Genomic DNA, 23,338 nt, shown 5'->3' on the forward strand with positions numbered 1-23,338 from the left:
TATTTATTTATTTATTTATTTATTTATTTATTTATTTATTTATTTATAGTGTTCTGTCTGCATATACAGCTGCTCGCCAAAAGAGAGCACCAGATCTCATTGTAGATGGTTGTAGGCCACCATGTTGTTTCTGGGAATTGAACTCAGGACCTTTAACCTCTGAGCCATCTTTCCAGCCCAAAAAGCTTCTAGTTTTAAGTGGGGTCCAAAATAAAAGATGGTCTGGGCTGCTGGGATGCTACTCCACTACTTGAGCCATCTGGTCAAGGGTGTCTGAACCATCAGCAGCTGGTAGACAGCTGTTTGGAACTTTGGAATGTCCCTGAAGGGGCGCTATGATGGAAGGTCTTAGGATTGGGGGCAAAGCCCTGCCATTGTCCACAGAAAGACTACTTTTTTTCAGGGAACTAGCCTTTGGCCTGCTACTGGGTCTGAGCAGACACTAAAGCCTGCTCATGGCCCACCAAGGTACGAGTTACTGTCATGAGCTGTGTGTTAGCCTATCCATTAAACTGAAAAGTTGGGCAAGAAGACTCCATTATTAGATGGAAGCAGTGAGCAGACCTCAGCAAGTAGTGAAGAAGCTAGTAGGTTACAGGATGAGGAAGCAATTCTAAAGCCCTTAGTCCCCACTCTCACTGCACTGCCTTCTCCCTCCAGCCTGTGTGCACGGCCTCATGGTAAATCCTTTATGACCCATGGACAGACTAAGAGAAGGTCGATACTCGGTGATAGTTACTGTGCAAGAGCCTCTCTCTGGAACATCCTTAAAGGACAGAGTGAAGACAAGCCTTCTCACTGGGAAGAACTTTGGAAAGCTGATCTGGTTGTGCATTTTGCTTGACAGAAGAAATGGCCCTGTGTTTAACTAAGTCCTATGACACATTGGGCTGGCTGGGTGGTCAGGGGATTGGAAGGAATGTAATTTTAAAAGTTAATGACAATCAAGTGCTTGTGAGGCAGATGCAGAAGGATCCCTGTGAATTCAAAGCCACCTTCTCTAGAGAGTTCCAGGATAGCCATAGCAAGACCCTGTCTCAACAAACAAACAACAACGACACCCCTTCCCTCAAAAATACACAACAAAAAATTGATTTTAAAAAAATGGGTAAGTGCTATATGGCTCAACCTCTCAGAATAGAGAGGGGAGTATATCACATGTGAATGCTCACCCAAGGGTGACCTCAGCATAGGAGTGTGTGTGTGTGTGTGTGTGTGTGTGTGTGTGTGTTCCTCCCATCACTGCCTCCCAAATGCTGGGATTCTAGATGGGCACTACCAAGTTTCTCCAACAAACTGGCTCCTTTTAGTTTTCTAAGCCTCAATTTAAATGTCACCTCCTGAGAGGGCTCCTCCCTGAGCTCTTACCTGTCTCATCCATTCCTCGAAGCCTGCCATTCTCACACTGCGTTTTCTACAATCTGAAGTGTCCTGCTAACTTAATACCCCAACAGTGGCAGCATCAGCCACCTGGTTCCTCACATGGATTTCAACCTGTATCTTGCTGTTCTCTTTTGCAAATTCTGATCCCAGTTTGGGACTTTGTTTCACTGATTTTGGGCTTATGGATAGTTCTGCCCTGGAGGGCATTGGAGGGTATCTTAATTACTTTTATTTTATTTTCCTTTTGACATTTTTTAAAACAGGGTTTCTCTGTGTAGCCTTGGCTGTTTTGGATTTGCTTTTTAGACCAAGCTGGCCTCAGACTCACAGAGATCCGCCTGCCTCTATCTCTCTGAGTGCTGGTTTTACAGGCCTGTACCACTTACCACTACACCTGGCTGTTAGTTACTTTTCTATTGCTGTGAAGAGATACCATGACCAAGAAAACTTATAGAAGAAAGCATTTTATTTAGGATTCATGGTCCCATGGGTTAGCTCATGACCATCATGACAGGGAGCATGACAATAGGCAGACAGGCTGAAAGCTCTCGACTGATCCACAGGCAATAGTCTGAGAGGGAGAGTTAACTGGGCCTGGCTTGGGCTTTTGAATCCTCAAAGCCCACCTCCAGTGACACACCTCTTCCAACAAGGCCACACCTCCTAATCCTTCCCAGACAGTTCCACCAAGTGGAAACCAAGTATTCAAATATACAAGCCTATGTGGGGCATTCTCATCCAAACCACTGCAGAAGGTTTGGTCAGGTTCAAAGCCCAGTGTCCATTTTCTGCCAGGTCTCAGAAGAGGCTGCTTGGTCCTTCCACTGTCCCAATCGAAACCACAGCATCTAGCCAGGTGTGGTGTGCACACCATTAATCCCAGCACTGGGTAGGCAGAGGCAGGCAAATCTCTGTGAGTGTGACACCAGCCTGATCTACAGAGTGAGTTCCAGGACAGCCAGGGATGTTACACAGAAAAACCCTGTCTCAAAACAAAACAAAACAAAACAAAACAAAACAAAACACCTAAATAAATAAATAGATAGATAGATAGATAGATAGATAGATAAATAAATAACAGCATCTTCTCAGATTTCCCAAGCTGTTCACACACTGTTCCATTTGTCATGGAGATAATTGGGCTGTGCATGGTAATCATGGGATTCATTGGCTTACTAAATATCCAAGTTTCAGACACGTTATTGGTTTCATTTCTGTTGCTGTGAAGACAAAACAAAACCAAAACACTCACAAAAGCAACATAGAGGAAGTGCTTGCACTTCCAAATTTCTGTTTATCATTTTGGGGAAGTCAGGGCAAGAACCCAAGCAGCTAGCCACATCACATCCACAGTCAAGAGCAAAAAGAGAATAAATGCATCCTTTCTTGCTCTCATCTCGCGTTTTTATGTCTTACATAGTTTAAGATTCTCTGCCTAGGGGATGACGCTCCCATAATGGGCTAGATCTCCCTACATCCATAAGACACCCTCCAGACATGCTCACAGCCTAAGCTGGTCTAAATAATTTATCATTAACTCGCTTCCCAGGTATTTCTAGGTTATGTCAACTTGACAGTTAAAACCAGCACAGATCATAGCTTTGTGTGTGTGTGTTTCTGTCTATAAAAGAATCCTTACCTTTTAGGATAAATAGCATGTTGATAGTTTGTTTTTGTTTTTTATTTTATTTTTTTAAGAAATGCTATTATCTATGGCATTAACTTCAAAGTATTAATAATTGGAGGAGAGTGGGGTGTAGAGGACACATAATTCAGGTTGTTAAAGATGAATGACATATCTGGGAGGTCCTTGTACTAACTTGTCTTTCTACTCTGACAGAAATTTAAATGTTTTCCAAAAGAAACAGTGAAAAACAAGAGCTGGGGTGTAGCTCAGTTAGGAGAGTGCCTGCCTAGTGTTCATGAAGCCCTGGGTTCAACCCAGCTCCGCATAAACCAGGGGTGCTGTCACTTGCCTGTAATCCCAGCACAGGTTGGGGCAGGAGGATCAGAAGTTCTCCCACACAGTGAGTTCAAGACCAGCCTGGGCTACATGAGACCCTGTCTCAAACAAAATGCACCCCCTGCCACACACACACCACAAAATGGAAAAAATAAAAATAAAAAAGCTCCCAAGCTAAAAACCCCCTCGTTTGAGGACCTGGCAGGTACATTTTTACAAAGGAGATTGGTACGCAGCCACGTGGAAAAGCTGTTCTGGGAAGGTTATTCATGTCAAGGCTGGCACAGGGCTGATGCCGAGGAACCCTCTAACCCAGGGAAATCTCCGACTGCTTGCTCTGTTCCTCCAGTCACTCTGCAAGATAAATAGAGCTCAGGAAGCTGGGCATCAGATGCTGGGGTTTTCTAAGGATCCTTCTGTCTCTTCACCTTCGAAAACTGTCCGGAAAAGCAGTTAGGAGGTGGTGAATCAGATACTGTGCTTGCTTCCAAAACTGCTTCTTAATGTCATTTCATTCTTACTGTTTTGTGCAGTGCTCTGGGATCAAACCCAGGGCCTCCTACGTGTTAGGCAAGTGCTCTACCAGAAAGCCACGCCCAGCCTCCTTCTTGAGACTGAAGCAGTGTTTTGATTTGTGGAGGAGCTGAACTAGACTGCTGTCTGTTCTGTCCTAAGGCCCCTGGGAACCTTATCCCCAATCTCAGCTCCCTGAGGGGCAAGTTACCCCCTTAGAGAACTGCGTTCTCGCCGGGCAGTGGGGACTTCAAGGTCGACGCGAGGGCGGGGCCCAGGTGGGGTTGGGGTGGAGCAGGGCTGGCCGGTGTGGCAGGTTTGAGCTCACCCACTGCGGGATGTGTTGATACAACAGAGTGGCCTCTGGAGAGGGAGTTGGGACAGTGTGTAGGGGGAGAAAGGCAGCGCGTCTCCCTGCCACCCGGCCCTGGCCCACTTGAAAGCCACAACTGACTGTGGCCACCTGTTGCTGCTGCGGCTGGGAACTCCCAGGAATTGGGCAGTTTGTTTCCCATCCAGAACCAACTCCAGGGAAACTCAGGTGAGAAAGGTCTTTGCATTGTGCTTTTTGGTCTGCATGAAACTAATGCCGTATGGTTCTGTGACCAATTTACCTCTTTTATTAGAACAGTAAAAAACAAAAAACAAAACAAAACAAAAACCAAAAAACTGTTTTATTCATTTTGGTACCCAAAGGCAAAGTGTAGGTCCAGTTGGTGGACTTCGGGGCAGTGGGTGGTATGTGTGGAGGAGTGAATAAGGAAAGAAATGAGTCAGGAAATAATTTTTGACAATTACATTGATTAATATTGAGCTTGCTCTCTGCTAGAATGATGATCACTGGGAGGTCGGCCTCCGGGTTTTGCTGGCTAGTGGAGACAGAGGGTATGTGTTAAACAAGTCATTGACTGACAGTCTGGCAGCAGACAGGAGGCAGGATAGCCAGGAAGGCTCACTGCAAGAATGGAGGGATGACAGGATTGTGTGGGACACTGAAGAGGAAAGACTGAGATCCCAGACTCAGCTGGGCAGCATGAGAAAGATACAGATGTCTGGAGAGGGGAGCGAAGACGGATGAGGCAGAGAAGACAGAGGCCACATCTTTTTCTCAGCCTGCTCACAAGCTTTGGACTTTATCCTGTTGGGGCGGCAGGCCCAGGGTCGGGCAGGTTATGGGTCTGCTGACTGTTAGGAAGTGAAATCCATGCTGGAGGATGGGGTTTCCAGGTTGACTTGAAGGAAAAGGTGGAGAGGAGTGGGGACCCTCTAGGGGGGCTCCTGTGGGAAACCAGTCTGGAGTAGACAGGCCGGCCTCCCCATTTTGTGCTCACGTGGGCTTCAGTTAATCATTGTGAAGCATTTGGCCCTTCTTCCTGACCCAGGACAGTGCTCTCTCACCCTCTGTTCCAACAGTGATACTGAAGAAAAACAGTGCCCTGGGCCCCGTGGCTATTTTGTTTTCACGAATGTGTGGTGTATCTGTGCCTGGAGCCCAAAAGTCCGGGAGAAGAATTCTAGGGAAGGGGTTGGGAATGGGGTACACAGTCAGGAAAGGGGTACACAGATAGGAAAGGCTGGAATTGCTGGTGAGGGGGTAATGTTTGGCACAGGTACAGTCCCCTAGATTCTCCAGGCCTGTAAGGTTCAGCCTGGGAAGCCTGGACGTGGAGTCCAGGAGGAAGAGAGTTGGGGAAGGAGGGTGGCCCCTCATGGATACAACCAGGTGAAGGGACAAGGCCTGGCAAGCCGTGAAGTAGAGGGTTCCTGATCCCCCAGGATCTGGAGTTGAGTCCAAAGCTCTTCAGTGACGTCAAAAAGGCATCTGGGGCTACAGGCCCCAGGAGTCAGATAGAAACAACAATATGGAGGGCTGTGTGCCAGCCAGGGGGAAGAGGAGACTGAGGATCTTAAGCCTGGAGTCCTGAACCTACAAACCTTAGGTAGATAGCCTACCTACAAATCTTGTCCACCATGACTTGGGCCCTGGGAGTAAGATGAGCTGGTGGTCTACCACACCCACACTTCCAGGCAATGAGGCAGGTGGGGACAGGAAAGGCAGTTCTGCCTGCATGAGGGTGGAGGTCCACCTGGGTCTGAATGCCCTAGATGCCCAGCCTCTTAGCTTGATGTGTTTCTTGGTGAAAACTTTGAGGCTCATTGAACTCCTTTTCAAGTCTGTTCTTTCTTTCTCTGTATGTGTGTGTGTAAGTATTTTGTTGGTTTTTATTTTCTGAGACAAGGGTTCTTTGGGTACCACTAGCTCTGTAGATCAGGCTGGTCTCGAACTCAGAGATCCACCTGCCTCTACCTCCCTAGTGCTGAGATTAAAGGCATGTGCCACCATACCTGGCGCATGATTCCTCCCTCTCTGTTATGATTCCTGGGATTGAATTCAGTTCAAACAGGCCAGCTGGCAAGCACCTTTCTCCCCTGAACAATCTCTCAGGCCCATGATCCACATTTGGAGGTGGGGAAATACTGAGTCACAAACATCACACTCCATGCTTTGGAATGCATTGGCCCTGAGCGTCGGGAAAACGCCTCCTGTGTTTGGTGGGGGAAGCAGCTTGGAGAGCCAGGGCCTTAGTCGCTTTCTCTGCTTCACGGTGAAGCTTTGAGAGTTGCTTCCACCACAGCCCTGGATGTCTTAGCACGCAGCTCAAGTGTCCCTTATCTGAAATGCTTGGCGCCAGAACTTTTAGATGTTTGTATTTGCCATAAATACACATTCCCAACACTATCTTGGGGATGGGACCCAAGTCTACACGCAAAACTTATACATTATAGACACAACATAGCTGGAGGGAAATTTAACACTCCCCCCTGCCCCCAGCACATGTGTGGTAGTTGTGACCTAGCAGGTAAGGTTAGAGATGGGGGGAGGGTCACTTTTTCCTGCCATGGCGTCAGTTTAGGGTTACCTGGGTTTGTTAAAGTTTTATTTGTCTCATCTGTCTGTCTGTCTCTCTGTGATAGAGTGGGCACTGGGGCTTGAACTAGGATTCCGTACCTTCTATGTGAGTACTCTTATCACCGAACTACACTCCTGCCCGGCTTGTTAAAGAACTCTAACTGAAAGAAATCACATTAAGATTTTCATGTATCTATTACCCCAATCTCCTCTTTCTCTTTTCCCCTCCAGACTAAGGCTGGGCCAACATGGCATCTGTGTTTCGAAGCGAGGAGATGTGTCTATCCCAAGTGTTTCTCCAGGTGGAGGCCGCATATTGCTGTGTAGCCGAGCTGGGAGAGCTTGGCTTGGTTCAATTCAAAGACGTAGGTGCTGCATTCTTTGGAGATAAGAGGTGGGGGTGATGGTAGATAGCCCTTGCACAATACTTCTTGCTAATCAACGAAACACATTCTCCAGCAAGAGGAGCTGGGCTGGGAAGAATTCCATGGCTGAGCTTTCTGATGACCCTCAGCAGGTCGCTCTGGGCTTGGCTCCTGCTCCCGTCTCTTCTCTAGGAATGTTTTGAAGCATGTTAGTGCGAGCGCTGGATGTTAGACGCAGCTGTGTTTCAATTCTTGCACAGCCTCTCCAGATACTAGATCTGAGCAGTGAGCACATGGATTACCAGTTTTCAAGATGAACACAGTCTGTTTTCCCTGACCGTCAGACCAACACTTCCTGGAGCCGGCAGTTTTCAAGATGATGAGTTCCAGTAGTGACACTCTAGGGATGGGCTGTGTGGAGCGTTGCTTCTCATAGGCCATTTATATCCTTGCCAAGTCTTTACGGAGCCCAGTTTAGAAAACCAGTCCTTTATTTCCTCACCAGGTCAAAGTCAAACCTCAGCAACCCTCTGGGAGGCCTGTATCTTGTCACTTGCATCGATAGTTGTTAGCATAGCACCTGGCAAGAGGCCAGTCCTCTTTTTTTTTAAAAAGCTTTTGTTTTTATCACGTGTAGGTGTGTGTGTCTGCTTGTGAGTATGCATTCATGAATGCAGGTGCTCAGGAGGCTAGAGGCATCGGATCTGCTGGAGCTGGAGTTACATGTGGTTGTGAGCTGCCTGACTTGGCTGCTGGGAACCTAGCTGAAAGAAGGAGTGCTGTCAGCCACTGAGCCATCTCTAGACCCATCTCTAGACCCATCTCAGGCTGAGCTGAGGGTTGCCCACAGCAAAGGTTGAATTCTTGTTGATGACCGGTATGCCCTAGGCAGACCTGTGTAGTATTAAAGGTCCCTTTAGATCCCTGACCCCGAGGAGGAGCGTAGAACTGGACAGCACAGCTAGCCTGTAACTCCTGTGTCTTGTGCACAGACACATCTATTCCAAACACACTCCTAGCAACAGCCCCTCCCCCGCACCAAGAAGGTAACACAATGGATGAAGGAAAGGCCCTGGCAGCATCTCTCATGCAAGCCCGTGGTTCTCCTTCCCTGCAGCTAAATGCAAATGTGAACACCTTCCAGAGGAAGTTTGTGAATGAAGTCCGGAGGTGCGAGTCGCTGGAGAGAATCCTCCGTAAGCCACCTTCTCTCTTCTGCCTAAATGCGAACCAAAAATGGTAACTAGTTTGTAGAGCTTAACTACCACACTTACTTGGCATGACTCTGCCATGTGCATTGCTTTCTGAAGTAATCCTCAAGGCAGAGGGTACAGGAGGTTGGAGGGTGGACCTGGCTACTGGGCAGGAGCTGAGACAGCCCAGGTAGCTGAGTTGGTGAGGGCACCTGTTCTACTGGACTCCCCACTTCTTAGTTCTGGTAGATCATGATCACCTATGCTCTCCTTTAGGTTTTCTGGAAGATGAGATGCAAAATGAGATTCTAATGCAGGAGCCTGAGAAGAATCCGGAGACTCCTCTCCCCCGGGAAATGATCACCCTGGAGGTAAGAGCCTCACTCTACCATCTCCCCAGCTGAGGATGGTCGAGTGATTCCCAGGTCCTTCCCAGGTGAACAAGTAGGTGAGAGCTCCTTTTTGGGGTCACTTTGTGCCTGTACTAGCTGGTTTCCCACCAACTTGACATAGGCTAGAACCCTCTGAATGGAGGAAGCGTGGGCTGAGAAAAGTGTCTTCCTAAGACTGGGATGTAGGAAAGCCTGTAGGGCATCTTCTTAATCAACCCTTTATGTGTGGAGCCATTGCTGGCCTGACAGTCCTGGGTTCTATAAGAAAAAGAGGTGGAGTAAGCCATGAGGAGCAAGCCAGGAAGCACTGTTCCTTCGTGGCCTGTGCATCAGCTCCTGCCTCCAGCTTCCCACCGTGTGGGAGTTCCTGTCCTGACTTTCCTCAGTGATGGATGGTGATGTGGAATGGGAAGGTGGAATAAACCCTTTCCGCTGCAGGTTGCCTTTGGCCCTGGTGTTTCATCATAGCAATAGAAACCGCAACTAAGACACTATCCTAAGAAAGTCTCAGGAGCAACTGGAGGGCCTCCTTCCAGTTAGCTGGGAGCTGCTTTCCTTTCTCAGCAAAGCTCACCGCACTATGATTTCTCTCGTGCACAGAAGTTTCTCGAAGGCAGCGAAGTGTTATTTGTGTGGTGCCACAGGACAGGCTGAACAGGCCAATATGGGTGGAATAGGAGGTCCTCTAGTTATGTGCCTGGCACAAAAAAAAAAGTGTGTGAACTGGCTCTCTGTAGCTTAAAACCAAACCAAAGCAAAACAAAAAAGCTCCTCCAGCTGGACTCACTGTGCACTGACTGGTTTTACTGACTGTTCTGTAAAATCCTCAGCTGGCAGGAATTCTAAGTCTCACCATGCAAAATGTAAAATATGCAGTTTTGTCTGACACTGTAAACTTGTTTCGGGGGCAAAGGTGAAGGTAACATTGGCCTGGGTAGTCTTCTTTCTATTTTATTTTATTGTCTTTATCTTATACATGTGAATACTTGCCTGCATGTATGTATGTGCACCATGTGTGTGTTTGGTGCCTGAGGAAGACAAAGAGGGCTTTGGATCACTTGGAACTGGAGTTATGGATGGTTGTGAATTACCATGTGGGTCCTGGGGACTGAACTCAGGTCCTCTGTAAGAGCAGCAAGTCCTGTTAACCACTGAGCCTTCTCTCCAGCCCCTGGATATACTTTCTTATTGTTTACTTTTAAATCTCTCTTTGGTAAGCCTGTCCCTTGGATAGATTAAAAATGTTTGGAATGACTATTTTATTTGTTTGTGGTTTGTTATGTTTCTGAGATTGGAGTCTCATAGGCCGAACCCAAACTTGTCCACATAGCAGAAGGTGACCTGGGGCTCTAGATCTTCCTGCCCTCACCTTCCAAGTCTCAGATTGCAGAGACGCTGCGCTTTGAACATAGGTGGTATCAATCTGTTTACCCTGGTGTGGCGCCTGCCTCTGCTCTTTGCTTTACACCCCCCCCCCCCCCATTGGTTGCTGGTGGCAGAGATAGCTCAATAGGTAAGGTGCTTGTTGCACAAATAAGGGCCGGAGTTCGATTCCCCACAATTAAAGATTAATTAAAGATTAAAAAAAAATAAGCTACATGGTGGTATATGTTTGTAATCCCAACATCGAGGAATCAGAGTCAGGTGGATTCTGGAGGCCATGGAGAGACCCCGTCTAAAAAACAAAACAACAAACAAGGTGGTGGCTTCCGAGGAATAACACTCAAGGCTGATCCCTGGTACACACACACACACACACACACACACACACACACACACCTTAGTATTCTGTGTTTTAAATTTTAACTTGGTTGACTATATTGTTTTTCTTCTGTAACTTTTTTTTCTTGTTAATTTTTTTTTTTTTTATGTGTACGGGTGTTTTGTCTGCATGTATGTTTGAGTACCGTGTGCACGCTTGGTGCCGGGGGAGCTCAGAAAAGGGTGTTGGACCCCATGGAACTGGGGTTCCGGACAGTTGTTAATCACCATGTGGGTGCTGGGATTAGAACTCCTGTCCTCCAGAAAAGCAGTCAGTGCGCTTGACCACTGAGTCACCTCACCAGCCCCCACTTCTTATTTCTGGGATTTTATATTCCATATTGTCTCATGTTTCTGGAGTCGGTTCATTTCTATGGTTGCAGTGTTTTTGTTACATATAATATGCTTTCTCCATTTAATTAAAATTATTTTCTGCTGGGCGCAATAGTGCACACCTGTAATCCCAGCACTCAGGAGGCAAAGGCAGGTGGATCTCTGTGAGGTCAAGGCCAACCTGGTTTACAAAGTGAGTCCAGGACAGCCAAGGCTACACAGACAAATCCTGTCTCGAAAAACTAAAAAAACAAACAAAAATTTATTTATTTATTTTTTATATGTGTGAGTGTTTTGCCTGCATGTGTCTGAGTATGTATGTGAGTGCCCACAGAGGTCAGAAGAGGGCATCAGGTCTCCTGGGATGGCGTTACAGATGGTTGTTAGACAGATGTGAGCCTTCATGTGGGTGTTTGGAATTGAAATCTGGTTTGCTGCAAGAGCAGTAAGGCCTTTAACTGCTAAGACAACTTTCCAGCCCTGTCTATTGCATTTTAAAAGGTCTCTTTAGATAAGTGACTTCCCAGGTGTTTACATTATTTGCTTCATTTGTTGGTTTGTTTTGAGACAGGGCCTCTCTATTACATAGCCCTGGCTGTCCTGGAACTCACTATGTAGACCAGGCTGGCCTCGAACTCTCAGAGCTCTCTGTGCCTCTGCTTCTTGAGGACTGGGATTAAGGGTGTGAGACATCATACCCAGCTGTTAAATTTCAATATTGCATTTACAAACTGTGTCTGGAATATATACTAGATTCTCTTTTTATGTCTAACTGACTTTCAGAATTATTACGTTGATTTGTGTGTCCGTGTGAGCGTGTATGCGTGCGAATGCGCACATGCTGCGATGTGCATGTAGAAGTCAGGACAACTCTCGGGAGCTGGCTCTCTCCTTTCACCGTAGGAGCCCCAGGGATGGAATTGGGGTCATCAGGCTCTGCAGCAAGCACCTTTACCTACTGAGCCATCTTGCCGGCCCCCTACCTGCTTTCTGGTTTTAGGAAATTGCTGTTTAACCGTTTCTTTGTCAGTGGAAGCAGCACCGTCCGTTATCTCTTTGAACATTCTAAAACAAAAGTTGTTTTTCCAGACTATTCTGCAGAAGGTGATTTAACTCCACGTGATTTTTGTGTCCTGATTTGCTGGTGAGTTTTCTCATCAGGTTTCATCATAAACCTTATTCGTGTGTGTGTGTGTGTGTGTGCGATTGCGTTCATTTGAGAAAAGAAATTGTATTTTTGGGTTGGTTCTTTCTTTTTCCTTTTTTTTCCACACTGTTCTCTGTAGCTCTTTTCTCTTGTTTGTGTTTGGCTCTTCAGACCCAGGTACAACTGGTGTGTGGGTCAGGGGAGTGGTTGCAGGAGAAGACACTCACTTTTGCATTTTAACCATCATTACAGTGTGTCTAGGGCAGAGTGAATTCCCACTGTGTAAAATTACTTCCTCTCAGGGGCTTAAATGTTGGGGTTGCGGCGAGCCAGTTCTGGCAGCACAAGCCTTTAATCCCAACACTTGAAAGACAGAGGCAAGCAGATCTCTGTGAGTTCAAGGTCTACAAAGCAAGTCCAGGACAGCCAGGTCTTGATACCCAGAGAAACCCTTTCTCAAAACAAACAAACAAACAAACAAACACCAAAACACAACAAAAACAAAAACAAAAAAGGGGGAAGACACATGATCTGTCTCGCACCACTCCGAGTTTTAGCATCCTCCCATTGGATGACAGCCTGGGCAGTGGTCATCTGGCTTTCATTGCATTCGACAAGAAAACTTAACTTGTAGCTGAAGACTGCTCAGCTACAGCTGTTTTGACACCGGGGCTGCCTCTTTGATTTCTAGTTATTGATTGTGGTTAATGCAGAGAAGAAATGTTGTAGCCCTTTTTACCTGGCTTATTTTTTTTTTTTTCTCCCTTGCACAGACCACTCTGGAGAAATTGGAAGGAGAGTTACAGGAAGCCAACCAGAACCAACAGGCTTTGAAGAAGAGCTTTTTGGAACTGACAGAACTCAAATACCTCCTAAAAAAAACCCAGGACTTTTTTGAGGTGTTTTCTTGGGGAAGAGTTAATAAAGGGCCCTTTCCTCAGAGTCCCAGGTTCCTGTTTTGAAAACTAGCTGGTCTGGAGAAAGAATGAAACACTTTGTTTCTTGTTCCATGGCCAGGCTATCAGTGAAGAGGAGTGTTATTTCCTGTGGAGTAGCACTGATCCTGGTTCAACTGAATGTAAAAATGTTATGGCTGGTTGTAGTGGTGCACACCTTCAATCCCAGCACTTGGGAGGCAGAGGCAGGCCTGGTCTATAGGTCAAGTTCCAGGTCAGCCAGGTTGATATAGTTGAGACCCTGTCTCAATTAAGAAAACAGAAGCATGGCCTAAGAGATGGAGAATCAGAACAAGGGAGGACAGGGTTTGAGCAGACTTTGGTTTGGGGTGGGAAGGTTGGGGGTGGGACTGTCCTGACAAAAACTCTCTGCTTGTTCACTTCTGTTGACATTTTGGGATATTAAAGCTTCTTAGAAACAGGGCAAACCTTGAGGTCTGGGGTCTTCTAAGTTACCCTGTGTTCCATGACTGGGTTGGTGTTTTGTCTTTCAGACAGAAGCCAACTTAGCTGAAGATTTCTTTGTTGAAGACACTTCAGGTCTCTTGGAGTTAAGAACCATACCTGCATTCATGGCTGGAAAGTTGGGGTGAGTATGGCTTCATGCCTAAGAGCTGGGTGTGGGTAGGTGCCTGGGCCTCTGACTGATGCCTGGTGTGTGATCAGTCTCCCCGACTGATGAGTCAGTAATGAAGAACTCCTGGGTGTGAAGCACCCTGTGAGGGAATACAAGACTGCTACGAAGAGATAGACCTGGGAGTAATCTATGAGGCTGGTGAGGTGAGGGAGAGAGAGATCCTTGTTCATGATTATAGTCATGTCTTCAGCTTAGGGGAGTACACGTGTATACGGGTCCCAGGAGGGGTAGATGTGGGCTCACTGTTTACATGTGATCCTTCCCTAGCTTTGGAGGTAGATATGTTTATTTTTCCCTTATGTTTGATAAAATACATTTGGAGTTTTCAAATGACATTAGAAATGACAGAATTGGGCAGGCAAATCAATCCTAAATAAATGATACTAATATGACATGTGATACTCATGAAAATATTTGGCAATTCAACCTGGGATTGTTTTCAGTGTTTATGTGAGGTTGGTGAAGTTTAAAATACTATGAACATTGTGGTTGGAGGTCCCTAATTTTTTATTCAGTACATATTTGACAGCCTATTGAAATTTGAAAGGGAGCTGGATGTGGTAGCACATACGTTTAGTCACACACTCTGGAGGCATTGGCAGGTGGGTCTCTACGAGTTCAAGAGCAGCCTGGTCTACATAGTGAGCTCCAGGACAGCCAGGGATATATAGAGAAACCCTGTTTCAAAAAAACATAATTTGAGGGGCTGGAGGATGGCTCAGTGCTTAAGAGCACTGTCTGCTTTTCCAGAGGACCAGGGTTCAATTCCCAGCACCTACAGACAGCTCATAGTTGCCTGTAACTCCAGTTCAATGGATTTGACACCTCACACCGATGCACACAAAATAAAATTAAATAAATTATTTAAAAAACCCATAATTTGAAATTGAAAAAAGATAATGTTTATATAAACATATTACCTGAAGGTAATGCAAGGCTAATGTCATCTAAAGCAATAAACCATTGAAAAAGTACAGTCTGATGGCACTGTTAGAAGTTTAGGCTAGCGGTTATTTAAGTACCAGGATACCTGGACACGAATGTATGTCTCTTTTTTATTTTCTTTCTTTTTTATCTTTTTGGATTTTCAAGACACGGTTTCTCTGTGTAGCTTTAGCTGTCCTGGACTCACTTTGTAGACTAGGCTAGTTTCAAAATCACAGAGACCTACTTGTCTTTGCCTCCCAGAGTGCTGGGATTACAGGTGTGTGCCACTGTGCTTGGCCTAATGTGTGTTTCTTAATATGATGCTTAAAAATTTTTTTTTGTGGAGACCATTGAACATTTACTGACATTGGCTACAATGTCATAGACACCATAGGAATGGTCTATTATATATAATATGAATTTCAGAGAAAACAGACAATCCATCAATATGTGGGCAAGGGGGAGCCAGGATGTATGTTTCTCTGTGAGCAGTTCCCATCATCTCTCCTCACAGGCCTCACTGATGTCTCCTCTTCCTACTCTCTAGGTTCACAGCTGGTGTGATCAACAGGGAGAGGATGGCTTCCTTTGAGAGGCTGCTGTGGAGAGTTTGCCGGGGAAATGTGTACTTGAAGTTTAGTGAAATGGACACACTTCTGGAGGATCCAGTGACGGTGGGCGGCTCAGGCCTGCAGGAAGGGCTCTGTGAGCTTCCTGGAGCGCAGCACTGAACACCTCTCATAACCAGCTAGCATCTGTCTCCTCCCCACCTCCTCTCTTTCCTCTCTTTCTCTTTCCTTTTCCCTTTCCTTTCTGCTCATTTCTCCCCCCCATCCCTTTTAAATTTAGTACATTTGAAAGGTCTATCCAAGGACCAATTCTTCTTAACACATCATAATTGGTTCATTTTTCCAGCGGTTTAGGTATCTTGTTTCTAGAAACTTATTATGCTAGTACCATGCTGTTAGGGTCCAGAAGAAGCCACACAAACCACTCAAACACCAATCTCATTTACATATGGATGGTTTATTGAATGCAACACCCCAAGACTGACGATGGTCAGGGACACAGTGGACTTGGGAGCCAAACTGTGACGACCAACATTCTTTAGAGACAGCTTATAAAGGCAAAAAGCACAATTAGCTCACACGGGAGGTTGGAGGGGGGTCGACGACAGTAGGACAGGTAGTTTCCTCTGATTCAAGTTATTTTTGCTAGATAGATTTAATTTGATTGGTCCCAAGTGGAGTTTATAGTTAGGGCCAGCTATGCTTATGGTTGGGGAGTTTCTAAAAGTAGCAAGGCCACAGAGCAGGCGGAACATAAATGTAGTTTTTGGTCAGCCTGACCTTGCACAGCGCACTTTCTCCATATCAGCAACAAGCTGAGATGATGTGGCTGTTAGGCCTGAAAAAAAAGGACCAGACCTCAACAACGTGAGGCCAAATCTGATTGGAGTCTGTTTCTCAAGCTTCAATGTGCCCGAGTTGAAAAGTCACCTGGGATCTATCTGGGCTGGGGTGGAGCCCCAGGGCCTGCACTTCTTACAGCCTCCCAGATGATGTTGGCGAGGTTAGATAGATGCTTGCTGCCTACAGTCCAGAGGCTTCCGATGAGAAGGCGCGTCCCTCAAGGCTACCCGGTTGCTGCTAAGTCCATAAGCTAATTGCTTCCTCCACCCTCTCAATTAATATTTAAGTCCATTTGATCTTTCACTTCAGGGAGCCAAAAGTCTGTAATCTTCCAGACGAAAGGCTAAAAACATTAATCTTAAGTTTCATTTGATTAGGAAAAGTCATAGTTAAAACAAAATAGAAAAGAAGAAAAAAAGACCCATATTCATCCAGCGAGAAGATGCTAGGATTATCCTTGGATAGGGCTTATTCATTGCATCTGAGATGTGCCAACCCCAGTGTGAGAAACTCAACCACATATTTTGTGGTAGTGGGGGACTGTGTTCATGCTCTCCTGAGAACAGTTAAAGAAATAAAAAGTACAAAATATACTCTAGTACACCAGTTTATTTTAATTACCTTCTTGTATTGCTTTTCTCCAACCAAGGCAGTTATAATTTTATTTTATTTTATTTTTTTGTCTTTTCAAGACAGTATTTCTCTGTATAACCCTGACTGTCTGGAACTCAATCTGTAGACCAGGGAGGCCTCAAACTCAAGAGATCTGCCTGCCTCTGCCTACTGAGTGCAGTTATAATTTTATATGGAAATGATTTTTCTGTTCTTTCTCACTTACAATGATAAGAAAATTTCTACCCATAATCATCTTATGCATCCTTTATTCTCTCTCTCTCTGTGTATGTTTTTTGATAGAGTCTCATGCACCTCAGACTGGCTTCAAATTGTCCATGTAGCAGAGACAGGCCTTGAACCTCCAATCTTCCTGCCTGTAGTGCCCAAGTACTAAGATCATAGGCGTGGGCCACCATGCCCTGCTTCTATGATTATTTTAAATTGTGATATTGAAGTGTCACTTTAAAATTAAGTTTTGGTGTGTAGTTGTTATGGTGGGAGAACATATTTATAAAGGGACTATCTGGAGAAAGAGGGTCACCCAGCAGGTGCCAGGAAGTCAGGTGCCAGGATCCCTGATTCTGGTAGATCTAGAGACTAGATAATGTCAAAGATTCAGAAAAAAGACCAGAAGCCTCCATGGGTGGAGGATGTTTGGAAATGGTGTAAAGCAGGTGTTTCCAGAAATCCCGGAACACCCCTAACCTGTTCCTATGAGCAGCTGCCAAGGCAAACGTGTACGCTGCTGTGAGGGAGACTCAGTGATGTGACCCTCAGGGTGTTCCTCTCGGCATTTGTTTCCGTTTACCCTCCTAGCCTTTTGGTGCTGATCGTTTTGAAGCAGTGTATCCCAAGGCTGGCTTTAGCACAAGACCCTCTTCCTCATCCTTACTCCTGGATAATGCACGTGGATTTTTACTTCTTAATGAATTAGTTCATTAAGGATCCAGAGAAGGTAGGCTTGCCGATCTGAAGGGTGTGTGACATTTCATGACACTTCCTGGGCCTGGCACTGGCTTCTCTCTGAGGTGGCACCTAACTGGGGCCCTGAGTGCTATGTGATGAGTTCATTGCTGTAACCTTCAACAGCGTGTTTTTTAGTTTTTCCCTTGTCCCCTCAAATGAAAGACAGCAACAACAGACTGGCAGCACTGTTCCAGTCCATAGTTGGGTCTTTCCAAATAACTTTTGTTTTAGCGCTGCTGAGGGTTGAACCCAGCGCTTTGCACAAGCTAGGCAAGCTTTCAGCCGAGGAGCTACACCCTATTCTGAAACATAGTTTTAGCGGTGGCTTTGTGTTTTGTTTTGTCTGTTTGTTCCTTTGTTTGAGACAGGGTCTTACTTAGCCCTGACTGGTCTAAAACTTAAGTTCCTCCCAAGTGCTAGGATTAAAGGCGTGTGCCACCACGCCCCACCTAAGTGGTGTTCCTAAGGGCACCTAGTCAGTAGCTGTGTGAGTCAAAACTTAGTCACAGCATTCCCTTTGTTAAATATCAAACAGATTATCTGTACCATACAGGTTTTACAATGCTTCTGATAACCTGGCTAGCTGCTGCTGTTTTGAATCTTGGAACATCCTAGCCTCTCTTGGCGCTATTTTCTTAGGAGTGAGCCCTGCTCTTCCCTATGGGGGTGAGAGCAGAAGCAGAAGCCCAGCTGTGGCCTCCTCAATTACCAAGCACTGCAACAGTTGCTTTGGGGTCTTCAGGTTTTATAGTTTATGTTCTGCTAGGTATAGCTCAGTGGTAGAGATGGACACAGGGCGTCCATCCCCGACACTGGGAAAGAAAGGAAGAAAGGAAAATGATTTTTTTTTTCTGATATTCCAGAAAGAAGAAATTAAAAAGAATATATTCATCATATTTTATCAAGGAGAACAGCTCAGGCTGAAAATCAAGAAGATCTGCGATGGGTGAGAGACTTGTCACTCTCTGTCATGGAGATGGGAGTTGAGAGAGCTATGCTGAGCAGCATGCACATGACTGGGCCCTCTCTGAGGTTAACTGGGATTTTAGAATAACCTTCTGATGATCATTTAAAACGATGCTGAGAACACAACCGACTTTCAGTGGTTGTGAACATATGAACACAGAGAAGGTAACTAGCCAGTCACCAAGGTAACGCAAAGTGGAGACACACCTGTTTCTGGCTATCCTTGCTGCTGTAGTGTGGTGGAAGGGCCCTTGCCTGACATGTGAGAGGCCCTGGATTTGATTCACTGGTTCTGAAAATGTGTGACTAGAAAGGGAGAAAGTCATCACCATGGCCCAGCTGTTTCTGTAGAACAATCAATTTTACCTATGTTTGTGTGTGTATGTTGTCCTGGGGATTGAGCCCAGGACCTCAGTCATGCTAGGAAAGCACCCTTCCCTGGAGGTGTGAAGCTCTGAGCTTGTGTTCCTTCCGTCTGATCAGCCTTCTAAGTGCTGGGGTTATAGGCGTGAGGCGCTGAGAATCATCTTCAAATGATCGCATCAGCCATGTCAGACAGGGATGGCCTCATAGGAAAGGGGATGTAGAAGCTTTTCTGTCATAACTCATGTATGTCCTTTGGAATGTGTTAAACACAGGTTCCGTGCTACCATCTATCCCTGCCCAGAACCTGCAGCTGAGCGCAGAGAGATGCTGGCCAGTGTCAACGTGAGGCTGGAAGACTTAATCACTGTGAGTGAGGGCTTCAGGCCATGAGCTGATGGGGCCTCTGCCCTTTCCATATGAATCCTGTCCCCAGGCCCCTTCCTGGAATGTTTCTTTTGCAATTCTGGTTGGAGCTGCAGCAGATTGCACAACTAGAAAGCAGGGTTCAGTGAGCTGGGGCTGACAGTTCTGAGTGTCTGTCACATGCTGCTCTGCTTAGAATGGACCACAGCCCTAGTTTACCTTCAAGCAGCTGCCCAGATCTGATGAAAGGAGCCCTTTATGGCCGGCCTTTGCCTGATGAGCCTGAAACCAACTCATCAACCAACTGGGAGGAGCAACCAGTTTGTCTGTACTGAATGGCTATGCCAATTAATGACTGTGAAGACAGTGAGTCTGGTTTTTCCATGTGAAAGGTCTGTCATCATCCCCAGTGACACCGAGTGAGTCTGAGATTAGGAAATGACAGCACTCTGGTCGTTGAAGTCTGCTGGGCCTCCATCTGGTGATATATTCTGTATCCTTGCTCTCCGTTGTAACTTTCCTCACCACAGAATTGCTCTGCAGCCCACTCTATCCAGTGCTGTATTTATGGGCCACATAAATACTTATGGCTGCTGAGATCATAAAACATGGCTAGTGACAGCAAGGGACAGAATTTTGATTGCTATGTAAATTTTGTGCACACATATGTATATGTGCACATTTGTAGAAGCCAGAGGAGGATTTCAAGTTCAGATATCATCTTCAGGGGTGCCATCCACCTTCATTGAGACAGGGTCCCTGATTTTACCAGTGCTCGCCAGTTAGGGGGGCTAACTAGCCAGCAAGCCTCACCGCTCCTCTGCCTCTACCTTCCAAGCCTTGGATTACTAGCATATACCACGGTGCCCAGGTTCTAGGATTGAACTCACGTTGCCATGTTTGCAAGGCAAGTGCTTTATTGACTGAGTCAGTGGCCCAGACCACTCTTTTGATTTTTATTGAATTTAAAATTTTGAAATTGCACATGGCTACTGGATAGGCCAGGACGATGGAAATCCTCAGTGTGCGGGTTTAGAAATTAGGTTTTCTTTGTCCGTTTTTGAGACCAGGTCGTGCCGTGTAGCCCTAGCTGGGCTGCTACTTGTTACACGATCCAGACTTGTCTTGAACTGTCAGTCGTCCTGCTTCAGCCCCAGTGCTGCATTTACAGTGTGTGTCAGCACACCTGGCACAGCGTGTTTAAAGCCTTCGGCTGGCAGACCCTTTTACCATCCCACAGTAACTGGGTTTAATTTATTGAATTCTCTCTATTCCTTTTTAGCCACTGTCCCAGCAGTGGTTCCCCTCAGGTGATTTCCTTCATGAAAATACTCTGTGGTAGGCCTCAGGAATGCCTCATGAGGAGAGTGGGGAAGAAAGAAGGCTGACCGTGCTCGTGCTCATGCGTAGTGGGGCTTGGGCAGTTGTCAGGGATCTGGGCGAGTTCTGATTGGCCAGCTTCTCTCCTTCTGTTCAGTCACAGCCAAGGATGAATGTGAGACCCCGCCCAGTATCTGGCAGCTCCTTCTGGCAGTGATCTTGTAAGACAAACTGTGGCAGCAGGCATGTGTAGTTATGGGTTCAAGTGACTAGTAGCCAGGAGAGCCTCTCCTGGAGCCCATTCAGAGTTCATATGCTAGGATTCAGCCCTACCTAGCGCAGGGTTCTTAAAACAAAAACAAAAACAAAACATTTGTGTGTGTTTGTGTGTGTGCATATGTATGTTTGTATGTATGTGTTCATTTGTATTTGTATGTTTGTATGTATGTGTGTGTTTGTGCATATAGGCACAGGTTTTACGGCATGTGGAGGTCAGAAGACAACTTGTGAAAGTGGGTTCTTTCCACCACGTAGGTCCTGGGAATCAAACAATCAAATGCAGGCTTGGTGGTCAGCACCTTACACACTGAGCCATCTCTCTGGCTTGTAGGCATTTCTATCCTGGAGAGGTCATTGTGTTCTTGTTAGGGTGACTGTTGCTGTAAAGTTTGTGAGTTTCATCCATGCCAAGGTGGTCTTGCTTCCTGGTAATCCTCAAGCTGAGTTACATTACACCCTTAAGTGACCTTTCAGGCCACATGTGCAGGCCTGTGAATTATAGGTACTATTATTATTTTTAGTTTTTCAAGACAAGGTTTCTCTGTACAGCCCTGACTATCCTGGAACTCTATAGACCAGGCTAGCCTCAAACTCACAGAGATCCACCTCCCTCTGCCTCCCAAGCACTGGGGTTAAAGGTGTGTGCCACCACTGCCTGGAGTATAGGCCTTACACTTATGTTTTTTATAGTATGCCACAATAGCCATATGAAAGGTTCCTGAAAAAGACAGCCCTATTTTATCTGTCAAAACATGAAATCTAATTTCATCAAATGAACTGTGCCAAACTGCCCATTCATGAACTCACTTAGTGTTTATGGAGAGATTATTATGGGGACTGTTTTGGTCTGCTTTGGCTAGGTTCAAGTACAGGTGTTGCTCTTCATACACACAGTTCTTTCTGGAGGCCAGAGGTCCAAAATCAAGGTGCCGCCTGGCTGGGATCTTGTTACGGAGGCTGAGGGGAGGAACCTTCCTATCTCACCCAGCATCTGGTGGCCACTGGCAGAGTGATGCCTTTGGCTAGTGGGTACACCATTGCCATCATTGCCATGGTTCTGACAGTGTGCTTGCTGTGTGCCTTGCTCTCTAGAGCGAGGGTCACCTTAATTCAGTATGGCCTCATCTTAATTTGACACACAGTTCATCCCAGAGCAATAGCACGAGGAAAATCTTAGAGGGAAAGAATAATATGGTGTTTTCCCTAGGTTCCAACCTTGAGGAGGGGACACAACCTGATCACATGCTCTTCCCAGGGCAGGGGCAGCCACTATGGCAGATAAACTCCTACTTTTGCCACTGTGTTAAATATCCCGCGAATGTTCATTGTTTTTCTGGTTTTGTTTTTGTCTAGGTCATTACCCAAACCGACTCTCACCGCCAGCGCCTGCTACAGGAAGCAGCCGCCAACTGGCACTCGTGGGTCATCAAGGTACAGAAGATGAAGGCTGTCTACCATGTCCTGAACATGTGTAACATTGACGTCACCCAGCAGTGCATCATCGCTGAGATCTGGTTCCCCATAGCGGACACCAGGCACATTAAGAAGGCCCTGGAGCAAGGCATGGTGAGTGGTGGGGCTACTGAGGATGGGCGGCAAGTCACATCCGGCCTCCTCAACCCCTGTTCGTCCTCTCTGGGGTTGTGAACTTCCTAAGTGGCTTTGTGGTTGGATTGTCTCCATCTTGTACCTTCAGTACAGTTTTTAAAAAATTGAGACAGTATTTCACTTGTTTTTGACTAGTCTCAGAATCTCTGTGTAGCTGAGGATGACCTTGAACTTCTGACTCCAGGCATGCATTACTGCCCCTGATTTATACAGGGCTGGAGGCTTAGGACATGCCAGGCAAGCACTCTACCATCTGAGCTATGCCCCCAGATGCCTTTTTTTAGTTTTTAACTCAGTACAAAGGAACAGAAGAGAAACTTTCTTCTTTTTATCCAGCAACTGAAAAAACTGGCACTGTTCCTTTGATCTTCAAAGAGCAAACGGTGAGTGCTCATGTGCTGCCGTTCTGCCAGCTGTTGTCATAGGTATCACAGTATGGCCACAGGTGCTGCCTGTCACCGTACAGAGGCCCAGGCTGGCTAGGGAGACAAACACAAGCAAGCCCATGCATGTTCTAAGAGCGCCAAGGCACAGGTCGCCCAGCATGCCAGCCGCAGCACTGAGCACACGCATGACATTTAGTTACCAACCTCTCGTTCTTCTGCTGCATGTTCACAGGGCACGGCGCATCCCGAGCCACCTGTGTAGACACAGCCCTGGCCCAACAGACTTTCCAGAAAGAGATATGGCAAGGCACATGGCCCTGCGAATGTGCTCTCAGGCAGCTGTGAATGGTGGGTGAGGAAAACGAGGGACGCCATGGGAGAGAAACTGGTTCTAACCCCCTGTTGTCCTCATGGATGAAAGAGAGTGAGCCCCAGCCCAGAAGGTGCCTGAGGGCTTGACACTTGCTACTGGATAGCTGAGAATTATAGTAATACCACCCAAGCCCAGGCAGGAAGATGCCAGAGTGGACCCACAAGACCAGAGTGACCCACGAGCGGGAGTGCGCTCTGTGGCAT

At 46.4% G+C, this 23,338-nt stretch overlaps 1 protein-coding gene across 2 annotated transcripts in view; it reads left to right on the forward strand.

Annotated features, from left to right (window-relative positions):
- The window catches only part of Atp6v0a4 (ATPase H+ transporting V0 subunit a4), a 77,960-nt gene that overhangs the window by 22,298 nt on the left and 32,324 nt on the right, over window positions 1–23,338 (forward strand). The window contains exons 1-10 of one of the 2 annotated variants that reach the window (XM_055602051.1): window positions 4,347–4,400; window positions 7,002–7,135; window positions 8,253–8,331; window positions 8,605–8,699; window positions 12,735–12,860; window positions 13,412–13,506; window positions 15,029–15,155; window positions 18,338–18,420; window positions 19,079–19,172; window positions 22,122–22,334. In XM_055602051.1, the coding sequence (XP_055458026.1) occupies window positions 7,019–7,135; window positions 8,253–8,331; window positions 8,605–8,699; window positions 12,735–12,860; window positions 13,412–13,506; window positions 15,029–15,155; window positions 18,338–18,420; window positions 19,079–19,172; window positions 22,122–22,334 (1,029 nt within the window). In that variant the 5' untranslated portion in view covers window positions 4,347–4,400; window positions 7,002–7,018. Of the gene's footprint in view, window positions 1–4,346; window positions 4,401–7,001; window positions 7,136–8,252; window positions 8,332–8,604; window positions 8,700–12,734; window positions 12,861–13,411; window positions 13,507–15,028; window positions 15,156–18,337; window positions 18,421–19,078; window positions 19,173–22,121; window positions 22,335–23,338 lie in introns of those variants that run through there. The other variant, XM_055602050.1, reaches the window with a different exon arrangement.

This window comes from Psammomys obesus, unplaced genomic scaffold (assembly GCF_907164565.1).
Source record: "Psammomys obesus unplaced genomic scaffold, mPsaObe1.curated_primary_1811, whole genome shotgun sequence".
Classification (NCBI taxonomy): Eukaryota; Metazoa; Chordata; class Mammalia; order Rodentia; family Muridae; genus Psammomys; species Psammomys obesus.